The following is a 21405-nucleotide window of genomic DNA, read 5'->3' on the forward strand; positions in this document are numbered from 1 at the left end:
GGCAACTACCACACTGGTAAGGGAAGCCACTGACGGCCATCTTGGCAAAGGCTGACGGCGGCGGCCATTTTAGTAAGGTATAAGCCGGTGTCGGCCATCTTGGTCAGGGTCTGCGGCGGCGGCCATCTTGGTCAGGGACGACACTGATAACGTCTGAGTGAGGGAGACGGTGGCGGCCATCTTGGTAAAGGAAGGCATTGTGGCTGTTAGGATGTGTAAAGCACTCGCTTTGCAAACGAGAGACCTGAGTTCAATTCCAGGCAGGTCAGCAGGAAGCCTTGGCCAAGTTTCCTTACTCCACACAGAGCCCTAATAATAATCCCTCCAAAAAAACAAAAAACAATAATAAATCGGTCATTTTCAATTCACGACTGTTTGTGGGACATCGCTGTGCGCAATTCGCTGCCGCGTTCTCCCAGAAATATACAGTCACTTCTCTTTCCAGTGTGTTCTGTGAAGCGCTTTAGGACGTCCTCCCGACGTGAAAAGCGCTTTATCAAATGCAAGGATTATTATTATTATTATAAAGTTGCGTTTTACCTGCTCGGCCCGCGAGGGGCGGCGTTGGAGGGGGCGGAGCTCAGCTCAACATCACCCGGATCTTAGCATCTTTCTCCGTCTTCAAAATGGAATCATCAGATCACTTTCCGGGGGTAATAATCCCTTCGGAATAATAATAATAATTTGGTCACTTCAACCCCCGGCTGTTTGTGGGGGCGTCGCTGGGCGCAATCGGCTGCCGCGTTTCGCAACAAGAACAACAAACATTTTCTGCTGCGCCTGAGTTTCACATGACGAGGTCGTCCCAAGGCACTGCACAGTCAGGGATTTGGCCCCGAGGGATGGAGGCAGATAGAGAGAGACTGAGAGAGACAGACTGAGAGAGAGAGAGAGAGAGAGACCGAGAGAGTCGGGGATTTGGACCCGAGCTGGGCGTTGGGATCAGGAAGGAGTGGAGGGTTGAGAGGTGGGGGTAGGAGGGTGACCAAAAGCGCCGTCGGTCGAAGAGGAGTGTCTTGAGATGTACCTTGAAGGAGGTGAGGAGGGGATGATTGAGGCGGAGGCACTGTAGGATGGAGCTGCAGGACCAACCGCCTTTGATGGGGCGGGCGAGGCGGGGCACGTGAAGCAGGTTGGAAGCTGTTGGAGAGGAGGGAGCGTACAGCTTGGTAGGGGGTTAGGAGGTCACAGAGGTAGGGGGGTGGGGAGCAAGCCATGAAGGGCTTTGAAGGTGAGGACCAGGATATTGAACCGCATCCTCTATGTAATGGGAAGCCGGTGGAGTTGGGCGAGGATGGTGGCGATGGAGTTGGGGTAAGTGTGCGTGAGGGGGAAATATTGGTAGGTAAGAGCTGTGTGAGTGGAACTGGTTGGGGTGAGAGCAGGGGAGTGGAAATATTTGGGGTAACAGCAGGGGGACTACTTGGGGTAAGAAGGGGAAAGTGGGATGAGTTGGGTACTGTACCGCACCAGGCTTCGCGACCACATCACTCCCATCCTCGCCCTCGCTCGCCTCCACCGGCTCCCCATTCACCAGAGGATCCAAATCAAGGTCCTCATCCTCACCTACAAGGCCATTCACGGCCTCGCTCCCTCCTACCTCTCCAACCTACTATCCCCCGACTTACCTGCCCGTACCCTCCGTTCCTCTGGCTCCGGTCTGCTCCACATCCCCCGCCCCAACCGCCCTACCATCAGTGGTCGGGCCTTCAGCCTCTCAGCCCCGAGGCTCTGGAACTCCATCTCCAGTGCCTTCGCCGCTTCCTCCGTTTCTTCCTTCAAGGCCGGTCTCAAGATCTTTCTCTTTGACAGAGCCTTCAGCTCCCCTCTCGACTCTCTACACCCTCCTCGCTCCCTCCCTTCGCTCCCCTCACCCTGACCATTTCCCCCAATGCTCGGATCCGGATCCAACTGTACAGCGCCTCGGGACGTACTCCTGATCTATAAATGGAATCTTGTTGTTGCTCTCTCACACACACTGACTGCTCTCTCTCACAAACACACTGACTGCACTCCCACACATATACTGAATGCCTCACACACACACTCACTGACTGCTCTCTCGCACTCACACACACACACACACACACTGACTGATCTCAGACACACATTGACTGCTCTCTCTCTTTCACACACACACCCTGACTGCTCTCTCACACACACACACACACACTGACTGCTCTCTCACACACACTGACTGCACACACACACACTGACTGCTCTCACATACACACACACACACCGACTGCTCTCACATACACACACACACTGACTGCTCTCACATACACACACACACTAACTGCTCTCCCACAAACACACACACACACTGACTCCTCTCCCACACACACACTGACTGCTCTCACACACACACACTGACTGCTCTCAAACACACACACTGACTACTCTCACATACACACACACACACTGACTGCTCTCACATACACACACACTGCTCTCACACACACACACACTGACTGCTCTCTCTCACACACGCACACACTGACTGCTCACACACACACACTGACTGCTCTCTCACACACACAGACTGACTGCTCACACACACACACATACTGACTGCTCACACACACACTGACTGCTCTCACACACACCCACTGACTGCTCTCCCCCCCACACACACAGACACACTGACTGCTCTCTCTCACACACATACACACACAGTGACTGCTCTCAATCTCTCTCGCACACTAACTTCTCTCTCTCTCACACAGAGTGACTGCTCTCTCGCCCACAATCTCACAGACACGCACTGACTGAGGCAAATACACACACACACAGAGAGACAGAGAGAGAGATGGAGACTAAGAAAGACAACGAAAGAGAGAGCCTGAAATAGGGAGACGGAAATATATAAACTGAGAGGGACTGACACACACAGAGAGAGAGAGAGAGACTGTGAGAGAAAGTGCATCAGTTGTGGTCGCTTACAGCAGTTTAGCAGTGACTGAGGGTCGGGGCTCTCCAGCCGCCCGCACGGCCGTAGGCGGTGTGTGTCAATAACGGTCCCCAGAGCAGAGATGGGAGAGGAATCAGGATCAACATCTTTAATAATCAGTCACTACAGTGCACAGAATATATTCCATATTACACAGACTGTGTGGACAGTCACTGCCTCAGTCAGTGTCACACTAACACTGACAGCTCAGCTCTGATTCCCTCCAGTGACTTCAGCTGATTCTCTCCGTCTGAACTGAACCCATTCCCCCACAGCCTGAAACACATTAAACAGGAAATAAACCCACGGGATAATGGTACAAACTGTAAACTGTTCGTGTCGCAGTTTAATAAATAAATAAATCCCTTCAAACTGTTCCCATTCTGATACGCAGCCCTTTCTCTGTGTGTTTATCACATTAAACACTGACACAAACACTCACCTGATGTCCCCCAGACTGGTGCAGGTCTGTATGAGGCGGCGGAGAGCGGAGACAGAGCCGTCTGTGAAGGAGTTAGACCTCAGGTTCAGGATCCTCAGTGAGCGGTTTGTACTGAGAGCGGAGACCAGAGCATCAGTGCAGCCATCGGTCAGTCTGTTACTGTCCAACCTGGAGATCAGAGACACAGAGACATGACAGGGATCAGAGTAAACACAGTGGGTATAACCCACTGTCACTCACAGTTTGTTTGATGCCGGACAGGTTGTAGGAGTTCATACACACAAACACACACACACACCAACACACACAAACACAGACAAAAACATCGCCGCAGATACACACTTACTCTCACACACACAAATACACACAAACACAAACACATGACCCACAGAAATATACACACAAACACACACAAACAGAGTCACATGAACAGAGAGACGCGCACACAGACACACACATACACACATAAATACACACACTCACACACGCAGATAAACAAACACACAACCACTCTCACACAAACGCGCTCACACAGAGACATACACAATCACACCCAGAAACTCACCCACGCAAACACATACGTACGCAAACACACACACAGAAACTCACACAACCAAACACAAACACACACACAAACAATCAATCATTCACACAAACACACACACAAACAATCAATCATTCACACAAACGCACACACATATCCACACAAACACAACCGCACACAAACACACACACAAACACGCATACACACACAAACATACGTAAACATTCACAAACACACACAAATACACACACACAGAAAAACACATACAAACGTACACGAAAACAGACTGACAAACACGCACACACACACACCCACAAACATACAAACGTACAGAGATACACTCCAAAACACACAAACACAAACAGAAGCACATCACATACAAACAAACACACACATATAAATAGACATACATAGATACACACAAACACAAACAGAAGCACATCATGTACAAACAAACACACACATATAAATAGACATACATAGGTACACACAAAAATATACACACACAAACTCACACGCACACACAGATTCACACAAACACGCACAAACACTCACAAAAGCACTCAAAACTCATACACACAAAATCGAACACACGCCAACACACACACTCAAACACACACACACACAAACATAAGCACAATCACTCACACAAGCACACGTACAAACAAACAAAATGGCACACACACACACATAAATACATACATATACACACACACAAACACATGACCCACCGTCAACTTACACACACACAGACACACACGAAAACACACTCATGCAAGCACACACACATACACACACAAACAAACACATGTCGAATAGACAAATACAGACACAACAACAACAACAACAACAAGATTCCATTTATAGAGCGCCTTTCACGTCAGGAGGACGTCCCAAGGCGCTGCACAGTTGGGTCATGACCCGAGCATTGGGGGGGAAATGGTCAGGTTGAGGGGAGGGAGGGAGCGAGGAGGGGGGAAATGGTCAGGTTGAGGGGAGGGAGCGAGGAGGGGGGAAATGGTCAGGGTGAGGGGAGGGAAGGGAGGGAGAGAGGAGGGGGGAAATGGTCAGGGTGAGGGGAGGGAAGGGAGGGAGCGAGGAGGAGGAAGAGAGTCGAGAGGGGAGCTGAAGGCTGAAGGTCAAAGAGAAAGGTTTTGAGACCGGCCTTGAAGGAGGAAAGGGAGGAAGCGGCGAAGGCACTGGGGGATGGAGTTCCAGAGCCTCGGGGCTGAGAGGCTGAAGGCCCGACCACCGATGGTAGGGCGGTTGGGGCGGGGGATGTGGAGCAGACCGGAGCCAGAGGAACGGAGGGTACGGGCAGGTAGGTAGGGGGATAGTAGGTTGGAGAGGTAGGAGGGAGCAAGGCCGTGAATGGCCGTGAATGGACACACACAGAGATACACACACATACACAGAGAAACAAACAGAAACACACACACACACTCACAGAAACACAAACAAACGGACACACACACAAACACACGCAAACATACACGTAAACACACACACTGAAAAAAGCACACAAGTACACACACAAATACACATACACAGACATACACAAACATACATAACCATACACGCGAAAACACACACACAAATACACACACAAACAAAGACACACAAAAAAGCAAACTCACAAATTCGCACAAACAAAAACACAACACACAATCAGACACACGCATAGAAACATACATAAAGACAATGAGACACACACTCAAAAACACACAGACAAACAAACACAAAATCAAATAAAAACACAGCCATAAAAACACATACATAGATTCACACAGACAAACATACGCAAACACACACACACAAACACACACAGAAAAACACACAAACATAAATACACATACACACAACCAAACACACAAACGTGCAAGCACACAGACACAACTACGGACACACCCGCAAACACGCGCACACACTCAAACACACACACACACGCAAATACACAATAACATCAATAAAATTGCATTTACAGAGCGCCTTTCACGTCGGCAGGACGTCCCAAAGCGCTGAACAGTCAGGTGTCGGGGCCTGAGCATGGGGGAGGGGTGGGGGAGGAGTGGGGGAGGAGTGGCGAGGGGTGGCGATGGGTGGGGGATGGGTGGGGGAGGGGTGGGGTAGGAGTGAGGGAAGGCAGAGAGGTGGGAGGGAGACCAAAGGCACGATCGAAGAGAAGGGTCTTGAGACCGACCTTGAAGGAGACAAGAGAGGAAGTGAGGGGAAGGGACCGTGGGATGGAGTCCCAGAGTGTGGGGCAGAGAGGCTGAAAGCCCGGACACCGATGGGAGGGCGGGTCGGGCGGGAGACATGGAGCAGCCCGGAGCCCACTGGACGGAGGGAGCGGGCAGGTTGGTAGGGAGTCAGCAGGTCAGAGAGGGGAGGAGGGGGCGAGGCCATGGATGGCCTTAAAGGTGAGGACGACGATCTTGAACTCGATCCTCTGGGATACACACACACACAATCGCACACACTCACAGGAACACACACAAACACACACACAATCGCACACACTCACAGGAACATACACAAACGCACACAACAACAACAAGATTACAGTTGTATATCGCTTTTCATGTCGTCCCAAGGCTCTGACACACACACACTCACAAGCACAAAGTCACACAAATACATACACCAAACACACACACACAAACAATCGTTCACACAAGCAAACACAGTCGAACACAAATACACACGGAGACACAAAAAACACCGCAGAAACCACACACACACACACAGAAAGAGACACACACATAAACACATCGAGACACAATATTTATATATAAATAGATATACTGAAAAACACACACACAAACACAAACACAGAAACAAATACACACACGAACAGTCGCTCACACAGACACACACACTTTCGAAAGCACTCACAAAAGCACACAGACCCACATATACAGGCAAACGCACACATACACACAGACACGCAAACAGGCACACACACACACACACAATCATATGCACTGACACACGCACACACACATACATACATACATACATACATACATACATACATACATACATACATACATACATACACACCGTGTTGTCATGGGTAAATGTTAATGTGTGGTTTAAGAATCTAAAATAAAAGTGCAAAAGCTGCAAAGCTCAGTAACTGAAGGCAGAACCCAATACAATGGCAATATAAGGTCAGGACGTACAGGGACACAGAAAGTCTGTTCACACTTACACACTGGACGAAGGGACTGATCAGGAGAGAATAAAATGTGGTTAAAGGGAGAATTGAAACATATTATGGATATAACCACATAAGGAGTTGTTTTTCTTAAAAAAGACAGCTTCTACTGGAGTTATTAAGTTATCTTTAAACAAATGTGTGTTAGATATCTCTCGGGAACGGTAGCGGCGCAGTGCGGGACACGACCAGTGCTGTGACAGGAATCCGCTCGGTACTTTTGTGTCTTGTGTGTTATTTTATTGGTTCATTTATTTGTGTATTTCCTGCTGTTTTGACCTGAATAAAGTGACTGAAGTCAACCAATTGATAAACTGGAATCGCATCATTCTAACATTGTTGGAGAGAGTTGCAAATGTTTCTAACAACAGACACACACACACAGACATACATAAACAGACAGACACACAAACACACAGTCAGAGACAGAGACCACACACACACACATACACAGACAGATTCACACACACACACAGACAGACACACACACACACGCACAGGCACATCACAGTCTGTCGCTCTGTCTCTCTTACTCTCTCTCCATCTCTCTCTCAGTCTCCTTCTACGTCTTTCACTTTGTCTCACAGACTCTCTCTCTCTGTGTAATTTTCGTTCTCTGCCTCTCCACAAAACACAGTCACTCTACATTATAACATGTTGTCTCTCACAGTCTCTCTCTTTCTCCCAGTCTCCCTCTATCACAGTCTCTCTCACTGTCTCAGTCTCTATCTCTCGGGCTCTCTGAAGCTGTTCCTCAGTCTCTCTTTCACTCGGTCTCTGAGTCACTTTCTCCCTCAGTCTCTACCTCTATCTCTCCCGCAGTTTCTCCCAATCACTCTCTCTCTCTCCCTCTTTGACTCTGTACGATTCCCCCAAAAACAACATTCGCTACACTTTAAAATATATTTTCTCTCAGTCTCTCTCTCTCCCTCTCTATCAATCTTTCTCAGTCTCTTTCTTTCTCTCTGTGTGTCCATCAGTGTCTCTTTCTGTCTCTCTCTCAATCTCTCTCTCACAGTCAGTCAATCTCTTTCTGTCACTATCTCTGTCTCTCACTGTCTCGCCTGCAAATCATACAGTCACTACACATATATTCTCTCTCCATTTCCGTCTCACTCAGTATTTCAGTCTCTCTCAATAGCTCTCTCAGTCGTTCTTTAAGACTATGTCTCTCGCTCCCTCTCTCCCTTTCTCTCTCTCTTTCAGTCTCTTTCACAGTCTCTCTCTCTGCCTCTCCCTCAGTCTCTCTCTCTCATTCTCGCTCTTAAGTCTTTCTATCTCTCTCTCCCTCTCTTAGTCTCTCTCTTTCACAGTCTCTCTCGCAGTTTCTCCCTCTGCCTTTCCCCCAGTCTCTCTCACTCTCTCTCTCTTTCTGAGTCTCTCAGCCTCTGTCTCTCAACCTCTTTCGCTCTGTGTCTCTCAGACTCTCGCTCACTCTATCTGTGTCTCAGTCTCTCTTTCTCTCAGTCACTCAGACTATCTTTCACTATCAGTATCTCTGTATATCTTTCTGTCTCTTTCTCTCACAGTCTCTCTCACTCTGTGTCTCTTAGTCACTTTCTCTCTCAGTCTCTCTCTTTGTTTCTCTCCAACTCTTGCGGTCACTCTCATTCTCTCACTCAGTTTGTCTCTCTCAAACTACGTCTCTCAGACCATCTTTCTCTGTCGGTGTCCCTCAGCCTCACTATCTCTCTCTCTCTCTCTCTCTCTCTCTCTCTCAGTTTCTCTCACTCTGTGTCGCTGAGTCACTCTCCCTTACCCACTCTCTCACTCTTCCATTCTCTCAATCTCTCGCTCTCTCGTTTTCTCTCATTCTCTCGCTCAGTTTGTCTCTCTCAGTCTCCCTTTCCAAGTCTCTCACTCTCCCAGTCTCTCACTCGCTCTCTCAGTCTGTCTCTCAGTCACTCGCTCTCTGAGTCAATCTCTCTCTCTCTGTCTTTCCGTCTCTCTTTCTCTCTCTCTCTCTCAGTCTCCCTCAGTGCCTCTCTGACTCTCTCTCTGCTCCTTTCTTTCTGCCTCTCTTTCTCTTCTTTCTCTCTCTTTGTCAGTCTCTCTCACTGCCTCTCTCTCAGTTTCACTCTCTCTGCCTCTCTTTCGCACTAACACTCTCTTCACCCACAAAACATAGTGTCACTACACTTTGTAATATCTCTCTCACACTCTCTCTCGCTACATTTTCATCTCTCTCATTCTCTCTCTGTTTCTCTCACTGTATTCCTTCTCTCATTCAGTCTCTCGCTCTGTCTCTGTCTTTTTGTCCGACTGTCACTCTCTCGCTCTGTCAGTTTCTCTTTCAGTCTTTCTCTCTCTCTCTCTCCCTCTCTCTCTCAAAGTCTGTCTCACAGTCACTCGCTCTGGCTCTCCCAGAAGACACAGTCACTGTTGGTTATAATATATTTTTGTCTGCGTCTCTCTGTGTCTTTATCTGTCTCTCTTTCGCTCTCAGTCGCTATCTCTTAGTCTCTCACAGAAAATATACAGTCACTACATGCTATATTTCATCTGCCTGATTCTCATTCACTCTATCTGTCTTTCTCTCAGTGTGTTTCTCACTCAGTCTCCCTCTTAGTTTCTTTCTCTCAGTCTCTCTCTGGTTCTGTTTCTCTCCCTCTTTCTTTCTCCAACTCTGTCTCGCTCTCCCAGTCTAGCTCCCTATGTTTCACTCTCTATCAGTCTCTGTCTTGATCTCTCGCTCTATATTTCTCTCACCCAATTTCTCTTCACTATCTATCTCTCATTCTCTCTTTCTGTCTTTGTTTCTTAGTCCCTCTCAAATAAGAGTCACTACACGTTACATTTCTTCTCCCCTAGTCTCTCTCAGTCTCTCTCTCTCTCCCTCTGTGTCTATTTCTCAAGCTATCACTCTGTCTTTCTCTCACTCAGTCCCGCTTCTCTCTCAATCTCTCTTTCTGTCTCTCTATCTCTCTTTCCGTCTCTCTCTCTCAGTCCCCCTCAATCTCTCACGAAATATTTATTTGAAGGGATTATTAACCCTGGACACGCGATCTGCAATTCGTCTAACAACCGGATTGTGACTGACTGCGAGACAAACAGACACAAGTGGAGTAAGGAAACATCCTTAAGGTTTTGCTCTGCCAGGAATCACCCCCAGGCCCTCTCGCTAGCGAGGCGAGGGCTCTAACCACTGAGCTACAGGGCTCAGACTGCAGTGTGTGAGCAGACACAGGCTAACTCAGGGCTAAAGCTGTGTAGACTTTATTCTGGGGAAGGGTTTTGCATAAATAATTTGACTGTAAAAAACCAACAAAAAACTACCTCAGAATATGATTTTTCCACAATTTGTTTTCCATCCGAGAGCTAAAGCCAGTAGGGAATATGGATGGAATCATTGATCCGAGTGTGTTAAAGATCTCAGGATTAGGGAGGAAGTCCCAACATCATGCATGTCTGAGCCGGACAGGTTGAAGAAATGCGCGCATACAAACACACACATACACACGCATAAACATATAACCGAAACAGACCCATGTACATACAAACTCAAACATACACACACATAGGAACAAGTAAGCTCACACACACATAAAAATACATACACATACATTATCGCACACACACATGCATACATATACTCAAACATAGAAACACACAGACACACACGCACGAACATTCATGCACACAGAACACTTGGGCACACAACACGCACAATTTCACATACAAATACATCACACACAGAAACACACATACAAACTCACAAAAATACACACAGAAAAAAGCACCGAGAAATACACACAGACACACACAAACAAACACCAACACACAATGGCACACACACACACAGATAAACACAGATACACACGCAGGCCCACACTAAAACAAGGCACACGCAGACACACATACACACATACAGAAACACACTCATGATTAAACACAAATGCACAAACACACACTATTCAGTGTGCTCCGAGCTCCCAGTGAGGCTGCTTCTAGATTCACCCACAATTTGTCTTGAAAGTCCCCCAGTGGATCAAAAGCTTCCCCTTTCCTGGAGAGAATGGCCTCCATTCCACACACATAAATCTCCAGTCAGATGTGGAACTATCAGGGGTTGGTTTGGAGAGTTTGAAGCCTGAGGACAGGTTTGTGTGTGTGTCAGACACACGGCTGACAATAGTAGAGAACTACAAACCCACAATGTGTGGAGGGATTGACGGGACCAGGGCAGGAGCTTCGGGATTAGATACAATGGGAGCGGGTTTGGGGCTTGGAGCCAGTTTAGGGGTCGGAGCTGTGACTGTCCACATGTCACTAGAGATGGGGTTTCCAGCACATGGTTTCTTATTAACACATGTTGAGAGTTTGATGTAAACGATGGCTTGTGGCCTCACACTGTCACACCGATTCCTGTCACAATATTCAGCCGCACTGATCAGACAGTCACAATAAACACATTGAGATATTGGAGTCATTCAGACTCTGGAGACACAGTGCGTTACTTACCACAGACTCTGTATTTTACACTGCGGGTTCCTCAGAGCCTCACACAGTCGCTTCACTCCACAATCTCCCAGATTATTGCCCCCCAACCTGGACACAGAGACACAAACACAGGGAAAATAGTGTAACAACACAATACACATATACAGGAGCCTTTCACGTGGGGAGCAAGTCCCAAGGCGCTGGGACCAGTGTCAGAAACACACACACGTGCACACACACACATCGTAGTCTCTCTCTCTCTCTCTGATTCCCTCTCTGTCTCTCCCACAAAACCGTCACTACGTTTGATAATATATTTTCTTTCACCCTCTTTCTCTCTCTCTTTCCCTCAGTTTACTTCTATGTCGTTCACTATGTCTCACAGTCTCTCTCTCTAAGGTTCTTTATCTGCCTCTCCCACAAAACAAAGTCACTACACTTTATAACTTATTCTCTCTCAAGGTCTCTCTCTCTCACAATCATTCCCTCTCTTGCTCAGTCTCCTTCTCTCTCTCTCTGTCTCACACACACACTGTCAGTCTCGCTCTCTCCGGGTGTCTTAGGCTGTCCCTCAGTCTCTCTTTCACTATGTGTCTCTGAAGAACTTTCTCTCTCTCTGTCTCTTTCTTTGTCTCTCCCGCAGTTTCTTCCAATCTCTCTCTCTCACAGTTACTCTGTATCCCTTTCCCCCACAAAACACACATGCGCTACACTTTAAAATATATTTCCTCTGTCTCCCTCTCTCTCAATCTCTTTCACATTCTATCTCTCTCTCTACGACTTTCAGCCTCTGTCCCTCAATCTATCTCTATCTCTCAATCTCTTTCTCAGTCTCTCTCTCTCTCTCCCTCTATCACACACAGTGACACGCATACAAACGCCAACACACACACACCAGGAAACAAGCGCACACATAAACATACACAGACACACCAGGATAACACACACTGACATACACACACACAAACACGCACAGACACAGACGCAAACATGCGCATCAATACAAACAAACACACTCAAATCTATACTGTTCCGAAGTCCCAGTGAGACTGCTTTTAGATTCACCCACAATTTATCTTAAAAGTCATCCAGCGGAACAAAAGCTTCCCCTTTCCTGGAGAGAATGGCCATAACTCCACACATACAAGTCTCCAGTCACATGTGGAACTGTCAGGAGGTTGGTTTGGAGAGTTTGAAGGTTTGTGTGTGTCAGACACTCGGCTGACAATAGTAGAGAACTACAAACCCACAGTGTGTGGAGGGATTGACGGGACCAGGGCCGGAGCTTCGGGATTAGATACAATGGGAGCGGGTTTGGGGCTTGGAACCAGTTTAGGGGTCGGAGCTGTCCTCATGTCACTAGAGATGGGGTTTCCAGCGCATGGTTTCTTATTAACACATGTTGAGAGTTTGATGTAAAAGATGGCTTGTGGCCTCACACTGTCACACCGATTCCTGTCACAATATTCAGCCGCACTGCTCGGACAGTCACAATAAACACATTGAGATATTGGAGTCATTCAGACTCTGGAGACACAGTGCGTTACTTACCCCAGACTCTGTATTTTACACTCTGGGCTCCTCAGAGCCTCACACAGTCGCTTCACTCCACAATCTCCCAGATTATTGTCCTCCAGCCTGGACACAGAGACACAAACACAGGGAATATAGTGTAACAACACAATACACATTGACATGTATATACAGGAGCCTTTCACGTGGGGAGGAAGTCCCAAGGCGCTGGGACCAGTGTCAGACACACACACACATGTGCACACACACACACACACATGTGCACACACACACACATTGCAGTCTCTCTCTCTCTCTCTCTGATTCTATCTCTGTCTCTCCCACAAAACCGTCACCACGTTTGATAATATATTTTCGTTCACCCTCTTTCTATCTCTTTCCCTCAGTTTACTTCCATGTCGTTCACTATGTCTCACAGTCTCTCTCTCTCAGGTTCGTTATCTGCCTCTCCCACAAAACAAAGTCACTACACTTTATAACTTATTCTCTCTCAAGGTCTCTCTCTCTCACAATCATTCCCTCTCTTGCTCAGTCTCCTTCTCTCTCTCTCTGTCTCACACACACACTGTCAGTCTCGCTCTCTCCGGGTCTCTTAGGCTGTCCCTCAGTCTCTCTTTCACTGTGTGTCTCTGAGTCACTTTCTCTCTCTCTCTCTGTCTCTTTCTTTGTCTCTCCCGCAGTTTCTCCCAATCTCTCTCTCACAGTTACTCTGTATCCCTTTCCCCCACAAAACACACATGGGCTACACTTTAAAATATATTTCCTCTGTCTCCCTCTCTCTCGATCTCTTTCACATTCTATCTCTCTCTCTACGACTTTCAGCCTCTGTCCCTCAATCTGTCTCTATCTCTCAATCTCTTTCTCAGTCTCTCTCTCTCTCTCCCTCTATCACACACAGAGACACGCATACAAACGCCAACACACACACACCCGGAAACACGCGCACACATAAACATACACAGACACACCAGGATAACACACACTGACATACATACACACACACAAACACGCACAGACACCACAAACATGCGCATCAACACAAAAAAACACACTCAGTTCTACACTGCTCCGACGTCCCAGTGAGACTGCTTTTAGATTCACCCACAATTTATCTTAAAAGTCTCCCAGCGGATCGAAAGCTTTCCCTGTCCTCCAGAGAATGGCCTCCACTCCACACACACAAGTCTCCAGTCAGATGTGGAACTGTCAGGAGGTTGGTTTGGAGAGTTTGAAGCCTGAGGACAGGTTTGTGTGTGTTTCAGATACTCGGTTGACAATAGTAGAGAACTACAAACCCACAGTGTGTGGAGGGATTGACGGGACCAGTGCCGGAGCTTCGGGATTAGATACAATGGGAGCGGGTTTGGGGCTTGGAGCCAGTTTAGGGGTCGGAGCTGTGACTGTCCACATGTCACTAGAGATGGGGTTTCCAGCACATGGTTTCTTATTAACAAAAATTGAGAGTTTGATGTAAAATATGGCTTGTGGCCTCACACTGTCACACCGATTCCTGTCACAATATTCAGCCGCACTGATCAGATAGTCACAATAAACACATTGAGATATTGGAGTCATTCAGACTCTGGAGACACAGTGCGTTACTTACCACAGACTCTGTATTTTACACTCCGGGTTCCTCAGAGCCTCACACAATCGCTTCACTCCACTATCTCCCAGATTATTATCACTCAGGATCAGCTCCGTCAGTGTGTGGTTTATTCTGAGATCGGAGGACAGGTCATCGGTGCTATCAGTTGTCAGATCGATGTCGCTCAGCCTGACAATCACAGACAAAGAAACATAACAGGGATCAGAGGAAACACAGTGCGTATTATTATTTATTACACAGCCTGGAGATGAGAGACACGGAGCCATAACAGGGATTAAAGTGAATACAACGCTGACTACCATAAGAGACTGTGGATGGGATGGATTGTGTGGGACAGGAGGAAAGGGCCGGGGCTGATATTTTTCCACCTTCACGTTAAAATGTCGCTGTACGTGGAACAGACACTCACATTCAGGATTGGGTGTAGGTTGATGCAATTGGAGGTTCAGTGACCACACAGTGTGTGTTGGGGGGTGTGGGGGGTTGGAGTGTAGGCACCTTAGTCTGGTTCACTGTGACTCTTAATTTTGATCGATATAGAGCGATTTGTTGCCAACTACTGAAAACAAAATATTGCACTGAGAAAGCTGCTTGTGTTGTGATAGCCGTCGTCAATGTATTTTTTAATGGGCAAAACGTTCCCTGGCATTTTGTGTTGATGGCAGTCAAATAGTAACAAATACGCAAATGCGCAACTAATACCTGGTCTCACAAGCGAGAGACCTGAGTTCAAATCCCAGCAGGGAGAAATCTTGGGCAAGTTTCCTTACAACAACAACAACAACAAGATTCCATTTATAGAGCGCCTTTCACGTCAGGAGGACGTCCCAAGGCGCTGCACAGTTGGGTCATGACCCGAGCAGGGGGGAAATGGTCAGGGTGAGGGGAGGGAAGGGAGGGAGAGAGGAGGGGGGAAATGGTGAGGGGAGGGAAGGGAGGGAGCGAGGAGGAGGAAGAGAGTCGAGAGGGGAGCTGAAGGCACGGTCAAAGAGAAAGGTTTTGAGACCGGCCTTGAAGGAGGAAAGGGAGGAAGCAAGGCGAAGGCACTGGGGGATGGAGTTCCAGAGCCTCGGGGCTGAGAGGCTGAAGGCTGAAGGCCCGACCACCGATAGTAGGGCGGTTGGGGCGGGGGACGTGGAGCAGACCGGAGCCAGAGGAACGGAGGGTACGGGCAGGTAGGTAGGGGGATAGTAGGTTGGAGAGGTAGGAGGGAGCGAGGCCGTGAATGGCCTTGTAGGTGAGGATGAGGATCTTGAAATCAAACTCCACAAGCCTGACAAAAATTCCTAAAAAAAAAACCAATAATACATTGGGTTTGTGGGTCTTTGCTGTGCACAATTTGCTGCCGAGTTTCGCCCATAAAAATGCAGTCAATTGACTTTAGAGTATTTTCCGTGAAGCGCTTTGAGACGTCTAGAAAACGTGAAAAACACTATATCAAATTCAATTATTATTATTATTATAGGTGCTGCTGCAGTTTAATCAGCTAAAGCTGTGTAAGGTCCCCCGTTTCTGGATAGGACACCCACCAACCTGTAAATACTGTGGCCCACAGGGTCAGCAGCAAGTGAGTGGGAAGAATCTCTGCTCCCAGAGTCTTATCGTTAAAACGCTGCCACTGAGCCTGACCTTGTAGCTTTCAGGAACTTTTAGAACTAATATTGTCCACAGCTGCTCAGGATATAATAATCTGTGTTTAGAGCCAATTACTGACACCAAGTCCACAGTGTGTTACTTACCATAGATTCGGTATTTTAAACTCCAGGTTCATCAGATCCTCACACAGTTGCTTCACTCCACAATCTCCCAGATTATGGTCCTGCAGCCTGGACACGGAGACACAAACACATTGACATGTATATACAGGAGCCTTTCACGTGGGGAGCAAGTTCCAAGGCGCTGGACCCAGTGTCAGGCACACTCGCATATGCCCACACACAGTCAGACACACACACAGGCATCCTTCCTAAGTTGTGGAAGATCAAAGTAAACATCTAACATTTATATTAATTTCTTGCAGGGTGATGTCTCAGAGCTTTACAGGGACGGGGTTGGAAGGTTCGAGTTCCCCAGTCTCTGCGGCAACAAAATCAAATCGCAACTTTCGGGACTTTCCTGTCAGGAAGACGTACCAAGGCATATTATATCCTATTATTATATCCTGACCAAGGCAATGAGGGTTTGTACCTGATCTGGGGGTTGGGATCAGAGATGGAGTGCAAGGGATTGGGGTAGGAGGATAACTGAAGGCAGTGTCAAAGGGGAAGGTGTTGAGATGGGCATTGAAGGAGGCAAAAGAGGAGGAGAGATAGCGGTTCTCCAGGATTGAGTTCCACAGGGTGGTGATGGAAAGACTGAATGCAGAAGAGTTGATGGTGGAGCGGGCAGGGCGGGGACGTGTAGCAGCCCAGTGCACACCGAGTGGATGGAGCGAGCAGGATGGTAAAGATGGTAAACACCACTTCCTCCCATGCACACATCCCAGTGTCCATGGGTTGGCTCCTGCCCCCTCTCGGCTTCTCTCCTATTCTCGTTCCACCAGCTCAGGCACCACAGCACTCACTCCCCGCACTCACAGCCAAGTCTTCTCCAGCCTACGTCACTAGCCCACAGGCTTCCTGTGTCCTGATCTCATTGCAGCAGGTTCTCCCCGAGTACTCAGACTGAGCTCTCCCTCACAGCCCAACTGAAAGCCCCCCCCATAGCTGCCGCTGCCCTGAAAGTCCTCAGGGCGTAGTTTCCCCGCCTTCCCCGCAGCGGGTATCCAGAGCCCAGTATAACAGTGTAAGTGGCCTGGGTATGAGGACAGGGCAGTGGGACCAGCTGATGCCATGGGCGGCTGTTCAGGCCGTGAGGAGCCGCAACACAGTCTGTCAGCATCACAGGCCGAGAGAGTGAGTGTGTATGTAACATGATCAATCAGCGAGTGGCTGGAGAGTGTCTCCTCCCAATGATGGACTCCATCTCCTCCGTGTTGGGAATGATGTGGGTTGACAAGGGAGAGTGTGTAGGTGGGTATCAAGCGTGAGATTATCTGCCCCCAGGGCCTCTCACACTGGAGCTTCAGGGAGGAGGGCCTGAGGGCTGGCCACATGGTGAGGACAGTCCTCCTGTGGGGATATCCTTTCAGTGCCTTTAGATCTGGGCTTCATGTGTGAGCACTGAGTACTCTGGTGAACCGAGGGGATCTCTATGTGAGAGTGGGGTGGTAAGAGAAGATACCAACCATGACTGTGACCTGTCAGAGGCCATGTTGTGTGTGTTTATGGCCACTGTAGGGCACCAATGTGANTTTTTTCCAATGTGAATAAATTCTCCAGTGTGTTACTCACTCCAGAACCTGTATTCTAAACTTCGTGTTCTTCAGAGCCTCACTCAGTCGCTTCAGTCCACCATCTCCCAGATTATTTTCTTCCTGCCTGCACACAGAGATACAAGCACAGTGAATATAGTGCAGCAATACAATACACATTGACATTTATATACAGTATATATATATATGACTTTGACATAGTCGAGTCTGGATGTAATGAAGCGGTAAGATAGTGATGGAGTCATGTAATGTTGCCGCGGTGGGGGAAGGCAGAGCGGGTCACGGCATGGACATGGGGGTTAAAGGAAAGTCGAGGATCGAACAAGACACCTGGGATCCTGACTGGATTGGTGAGGTGGTACATGCATCCATTTGTACTGATGCTGCCAGGGCCTGAGTTGGGAGGTGCTGGTGTGAGCTTCAGTCTTGCTGATATTCACCTGCAGAAAGTTGGCACTTATCCAGGACTTGATATTTGACAAACATTCTGTCAGGACAGCAGTGGTCATAGGTTTCATGTTGGAGGCAGAGAGAGATGAATCTGGGGGTCATGTGTGCACATATGGAAGTTGACTCCATGTCTGAGGATGATGTCACCAAGAGATGGTATGTACAGGTTAAAGAAGAGAGAACCGAGGACAGAGCATTGAGGAACACCACACGAGACGGTGAGGAGAAGAGATTTGCGGAGACAAAATGGGACTGGGTGTAAGAGATCCGATGTGAACCAATCAAGGAAAGAACTTTGAAGGCTGAGATGAGAGGAGAGATATTGGAGGAGGAATTAGTGTCAAAGGGAGCAGAGAGTTCCAGGAGGAGGAGAAGACAGAGGGAGCCCTGGTCACAGATGTACAGAGTGCCATTTGTCACCTTGATGAAGGCTGTTTCGTGCTGTGGGCAGGAAACCCGATTGGAGGGTTTCATGAAGGGAGAGACAGGTGTGGACGGAGTGAAGCTGGGAAGCAATAACTCTTTCAAGGACCTTGAAAGGGAAGAGAGGTTGGAGATGGGGTGGCAGTTAGTGAACAGGGATGGGTCCATGGAAGGTTTTATGAGGATAGAGGTTGATGACAGCTGTTTTTTATTATAAAGTGAAACCACACATTGTGTTTGTTTTTATATTAAATTCTGTGATATTTGGTAAACAATATTTCATACCTTCTCTTCCGAGCAGCTTCCTCCTAATGAAATCAAACACAGACAGAATTGAGCTCACACTGAGACGCCAAGAATAACAACAACAGATTACATATGTACATTGCGTTTCATCTCAGGAGGAAGTCCCAAGGCGCTGGGTGTGAAAGACGCTGTACAAAGGTAATTTCTAAGACACAACATTGTAAACTCAGATACACAGAATAGAATTGTACAGCACAGAGTTTAGTGTCAATATTACAGCAAATGTATTCACCTAATGTGATTTCCATAGCCAGAGCGTTCAGATGTACGACCATCATAAAGTGTTGTTTGTGTGAGTTTATATCTAGAGACACAGAATCGGACCTGCTGATTCTGCTGACTCACAAACACTACAATACTAAATTAGCAATTCAATCTCTTATCTCTTTATCAATCAGTACTAGATATTTTTCTCCAGACTGTGTGCTACTGATATGGAGCTCAATTATGTAATGTAATCGCTTTACCTGCAAAAGGATCGGCCCGTCTTTTTCCATCTGTGTCTGTAACTCTGAGATTTCTTGTTGAACTGAATCTAAATTGCTCTGAATCTCTCGCAGGTTTGTCTCCATCCGTTGTAAAATCTCCTCCTCTCGCTGTCTGAGATCTCTCATCACCCGCTGCTCTCTGTCAGTCAGGATCTGGTGTATTTTAGCAAAATCGTCCTTGACTTGGGTCTGCAGACTGCTCGCCTGTTCCTGCAAAATGTCAGACATCACACCGTGTATACATAGTAAAAAGAGACACACTGAAACATCACACCATGTACACCAGGTAAACAAATACACGCCGAGACATCACACTGTGTGCATACATTAAACAGAGACACACTGCCAGCGCAGAAATCCGCCCCGACCCAACTTACCTTAAGTTGTGAAATATTTTGCTTCTGGATGGCTTCAGCGTGTAGAGCAGTTTCCTTCCTCTGTGCGAGAGGACCTAAGGAGGCTTTCACTTGATCCTGGAAAAAACACACCGAATAAAATTGTTTGTACGGGAAATCATCAAGTGATAAAATTATTCCCTCGAGAGGTGCATTGTTACCTTGTAGATTTCAACAGCTTCCTCAATGGGCAGGAAGCTGTGATTTCTGTGTTCTCGCGCATCTCTGCAAATGGAACAGATTAATTTGTTGTCAGTTTCACAGAACAGCTTCAGTTTCTCCTGGTGTTTCTCACAGTGATGTTTAATTCCCGTCTGTGTTGGTGACAGGCTAAATTTCTGAGCTTTCTGTGCCAGATTTCCCAGGGCATAACTGGGCCTGAGATTCCTGTTGGCAAACACCTTCCGACATTCTGGACATATGTTTTCCCCCTGCGTTTCCCAGCTCCGGGTGATACAGGAGCGACAGAAGTTGTGGCCACACTCCAGGCTAACAGGATCATTGTAGAAATCCAGACAAATGGGACAGTTTAACTCCTCGTTCAGTCTCTGAACCTGGAGATTAGAAGCCATGTTCAGCCCTCGCAGTTCCGTGTCCAAGCTATTTACCGTCTTAGTGTTTGTGTGGACGTGGCTCAGACTCAGTTACCTCCCAAACCGGTTCCTCAGGTTTGTGGCATAATCATTATTGTGTAAGAAACAATTGTGCCTGAAATTATAGAGAGGAGTCGCCCACAGCCAGAACCAAAGTCTGTCCACAGCATAGTCACACTGGCAATGGCCTTGCAATCACACAGTCTCAGCTGATCTTCCAATGCACTGCTGGGGGATGTGCTGCATCAGTTCGGTTTGTCATGACACATGAAAACGGCCTGAACAGAGCAGAGTGACAAGCGTTAGAGGAATAAACTGAGCAACAATTATTCAAGAGTTGTAATGATCAAGCTTCATGGCACAGTGATTAGGACTCAGCTGGAGTCCTCTGATCAGTTATTGGCACCACAATTTAGGAAGGAGTTCAAAGCATTAAAGATGATGCAAATGAGATGTACCACCATGGTAGAAGGAATGAGAGACTTCATATCATGAGAGGCTAGAGAAGCTAGGAATATACTCCTTGGAGCAGCGAAGGTTAAGAGCAGACTTAATAGATGTTTTAAAAATTATGAGGGAATTCGATAGATTGGACAAGGAGTGACTATTTACATTGGCAGTTAGGTCAGTAACTCGAGAACACCATTTAACGTAGTTTTTAAAAGAAACAGAGGGGAAGTGAGAGGTATTTTTTTT

At 47.5% G+C, this 21405-nt stretch overlaps 1 protein-coding gene and 1 long non-coding RNA gene across 3 annotated transcripts; both read right to left on the minus strand.

Moving 5' to 3' along the window:
* Positions 1-2903: 2903 nt before the first annotated feature.
* Positions 2904-14769, minus strand: LOC121851883. 2 transcript variants are annotated; one of them, XR_006086005.1, is made up of 3 exons: positions 14739-14769; positions 3396-3563; positions 2904-3229 (listed from the first exon to the last, which is right to left on the minus strand). It is a non-coding gene; the product is annotated as an uncharacterized LOC121851883 (long non-coding RNA). The 2 variants fall into 2 exon arrangements; XR_006086006.1 differs by lacking the exon at positions 14739-14769 and adding an exon at positions 11621-11648.
* On the minus strand, positions 3392-20725 carry LOC103172308 (nuclear factor 7, brain-like). Its single transcript, XM_042345962.1, has 8 exons — positions 20278-20725; positions 20099-20194; positions 19701-19931; positions 19213-19235; positions 18074-18160; positions 16481-16567; positions 14763-14909; positions 3392-3563 (listed from the first exon to the last, which is right to left on the minus strand). Exons 1-8 carry the CDS (start codon positions 20686-20688, stop codon positions 3392-3394), a joined length of 1254 nt encoding a protein of 417 aa, XP_042201896.1. The 5' UTR covers positions 20689-20725.
* Between the last annotated feature and the right edge of the window lie 680 nt (positions 20726-21405).

The sequence above is a fragment of the Callorhinchus milii genome, unplaced genomic scaffold, assembly GCF_018977255.1.
Source record: "Callorhinchus milii isolate IMCB2004 unplaced genomic scaffold, IMCB_Cmil_1.0 Scaffold179, whole genome shotgun sequence".
Taxonomy (NCBI): Eukaryota; Metazoa; Chordata; class Chondrichthyes; order Chimaeriformes; family Callorhinchidae; genus Callorhinchus; species Callorhinchus milii.

Excerpts from the sequence above, each read along its gene's own strand:
- LOC103172308 (XM_042345962.1), bottom strand. The coding sequence starts at position 20,688 with ATGGCTTCTAATCTCCAGGTTCAGAGACTGAACGAGGAGTTAAACTGT. Across the intron at positions 20,195-20,277 it reads AAGCTGTTGAAATCTACAAG|GATCAAGTGAAAGCCTCCTT; the intron begins GTAACAATGCAC and ends TGTTTTTTCCAG. Across the intron at positions 3,564-14,762 it reads TGTGAGGCTCTGAGGAACCC|GTTGGACAGTAACAGACTGA; the intron begins GGAGTGTAAAAT and ends TCTGATCTCCAG.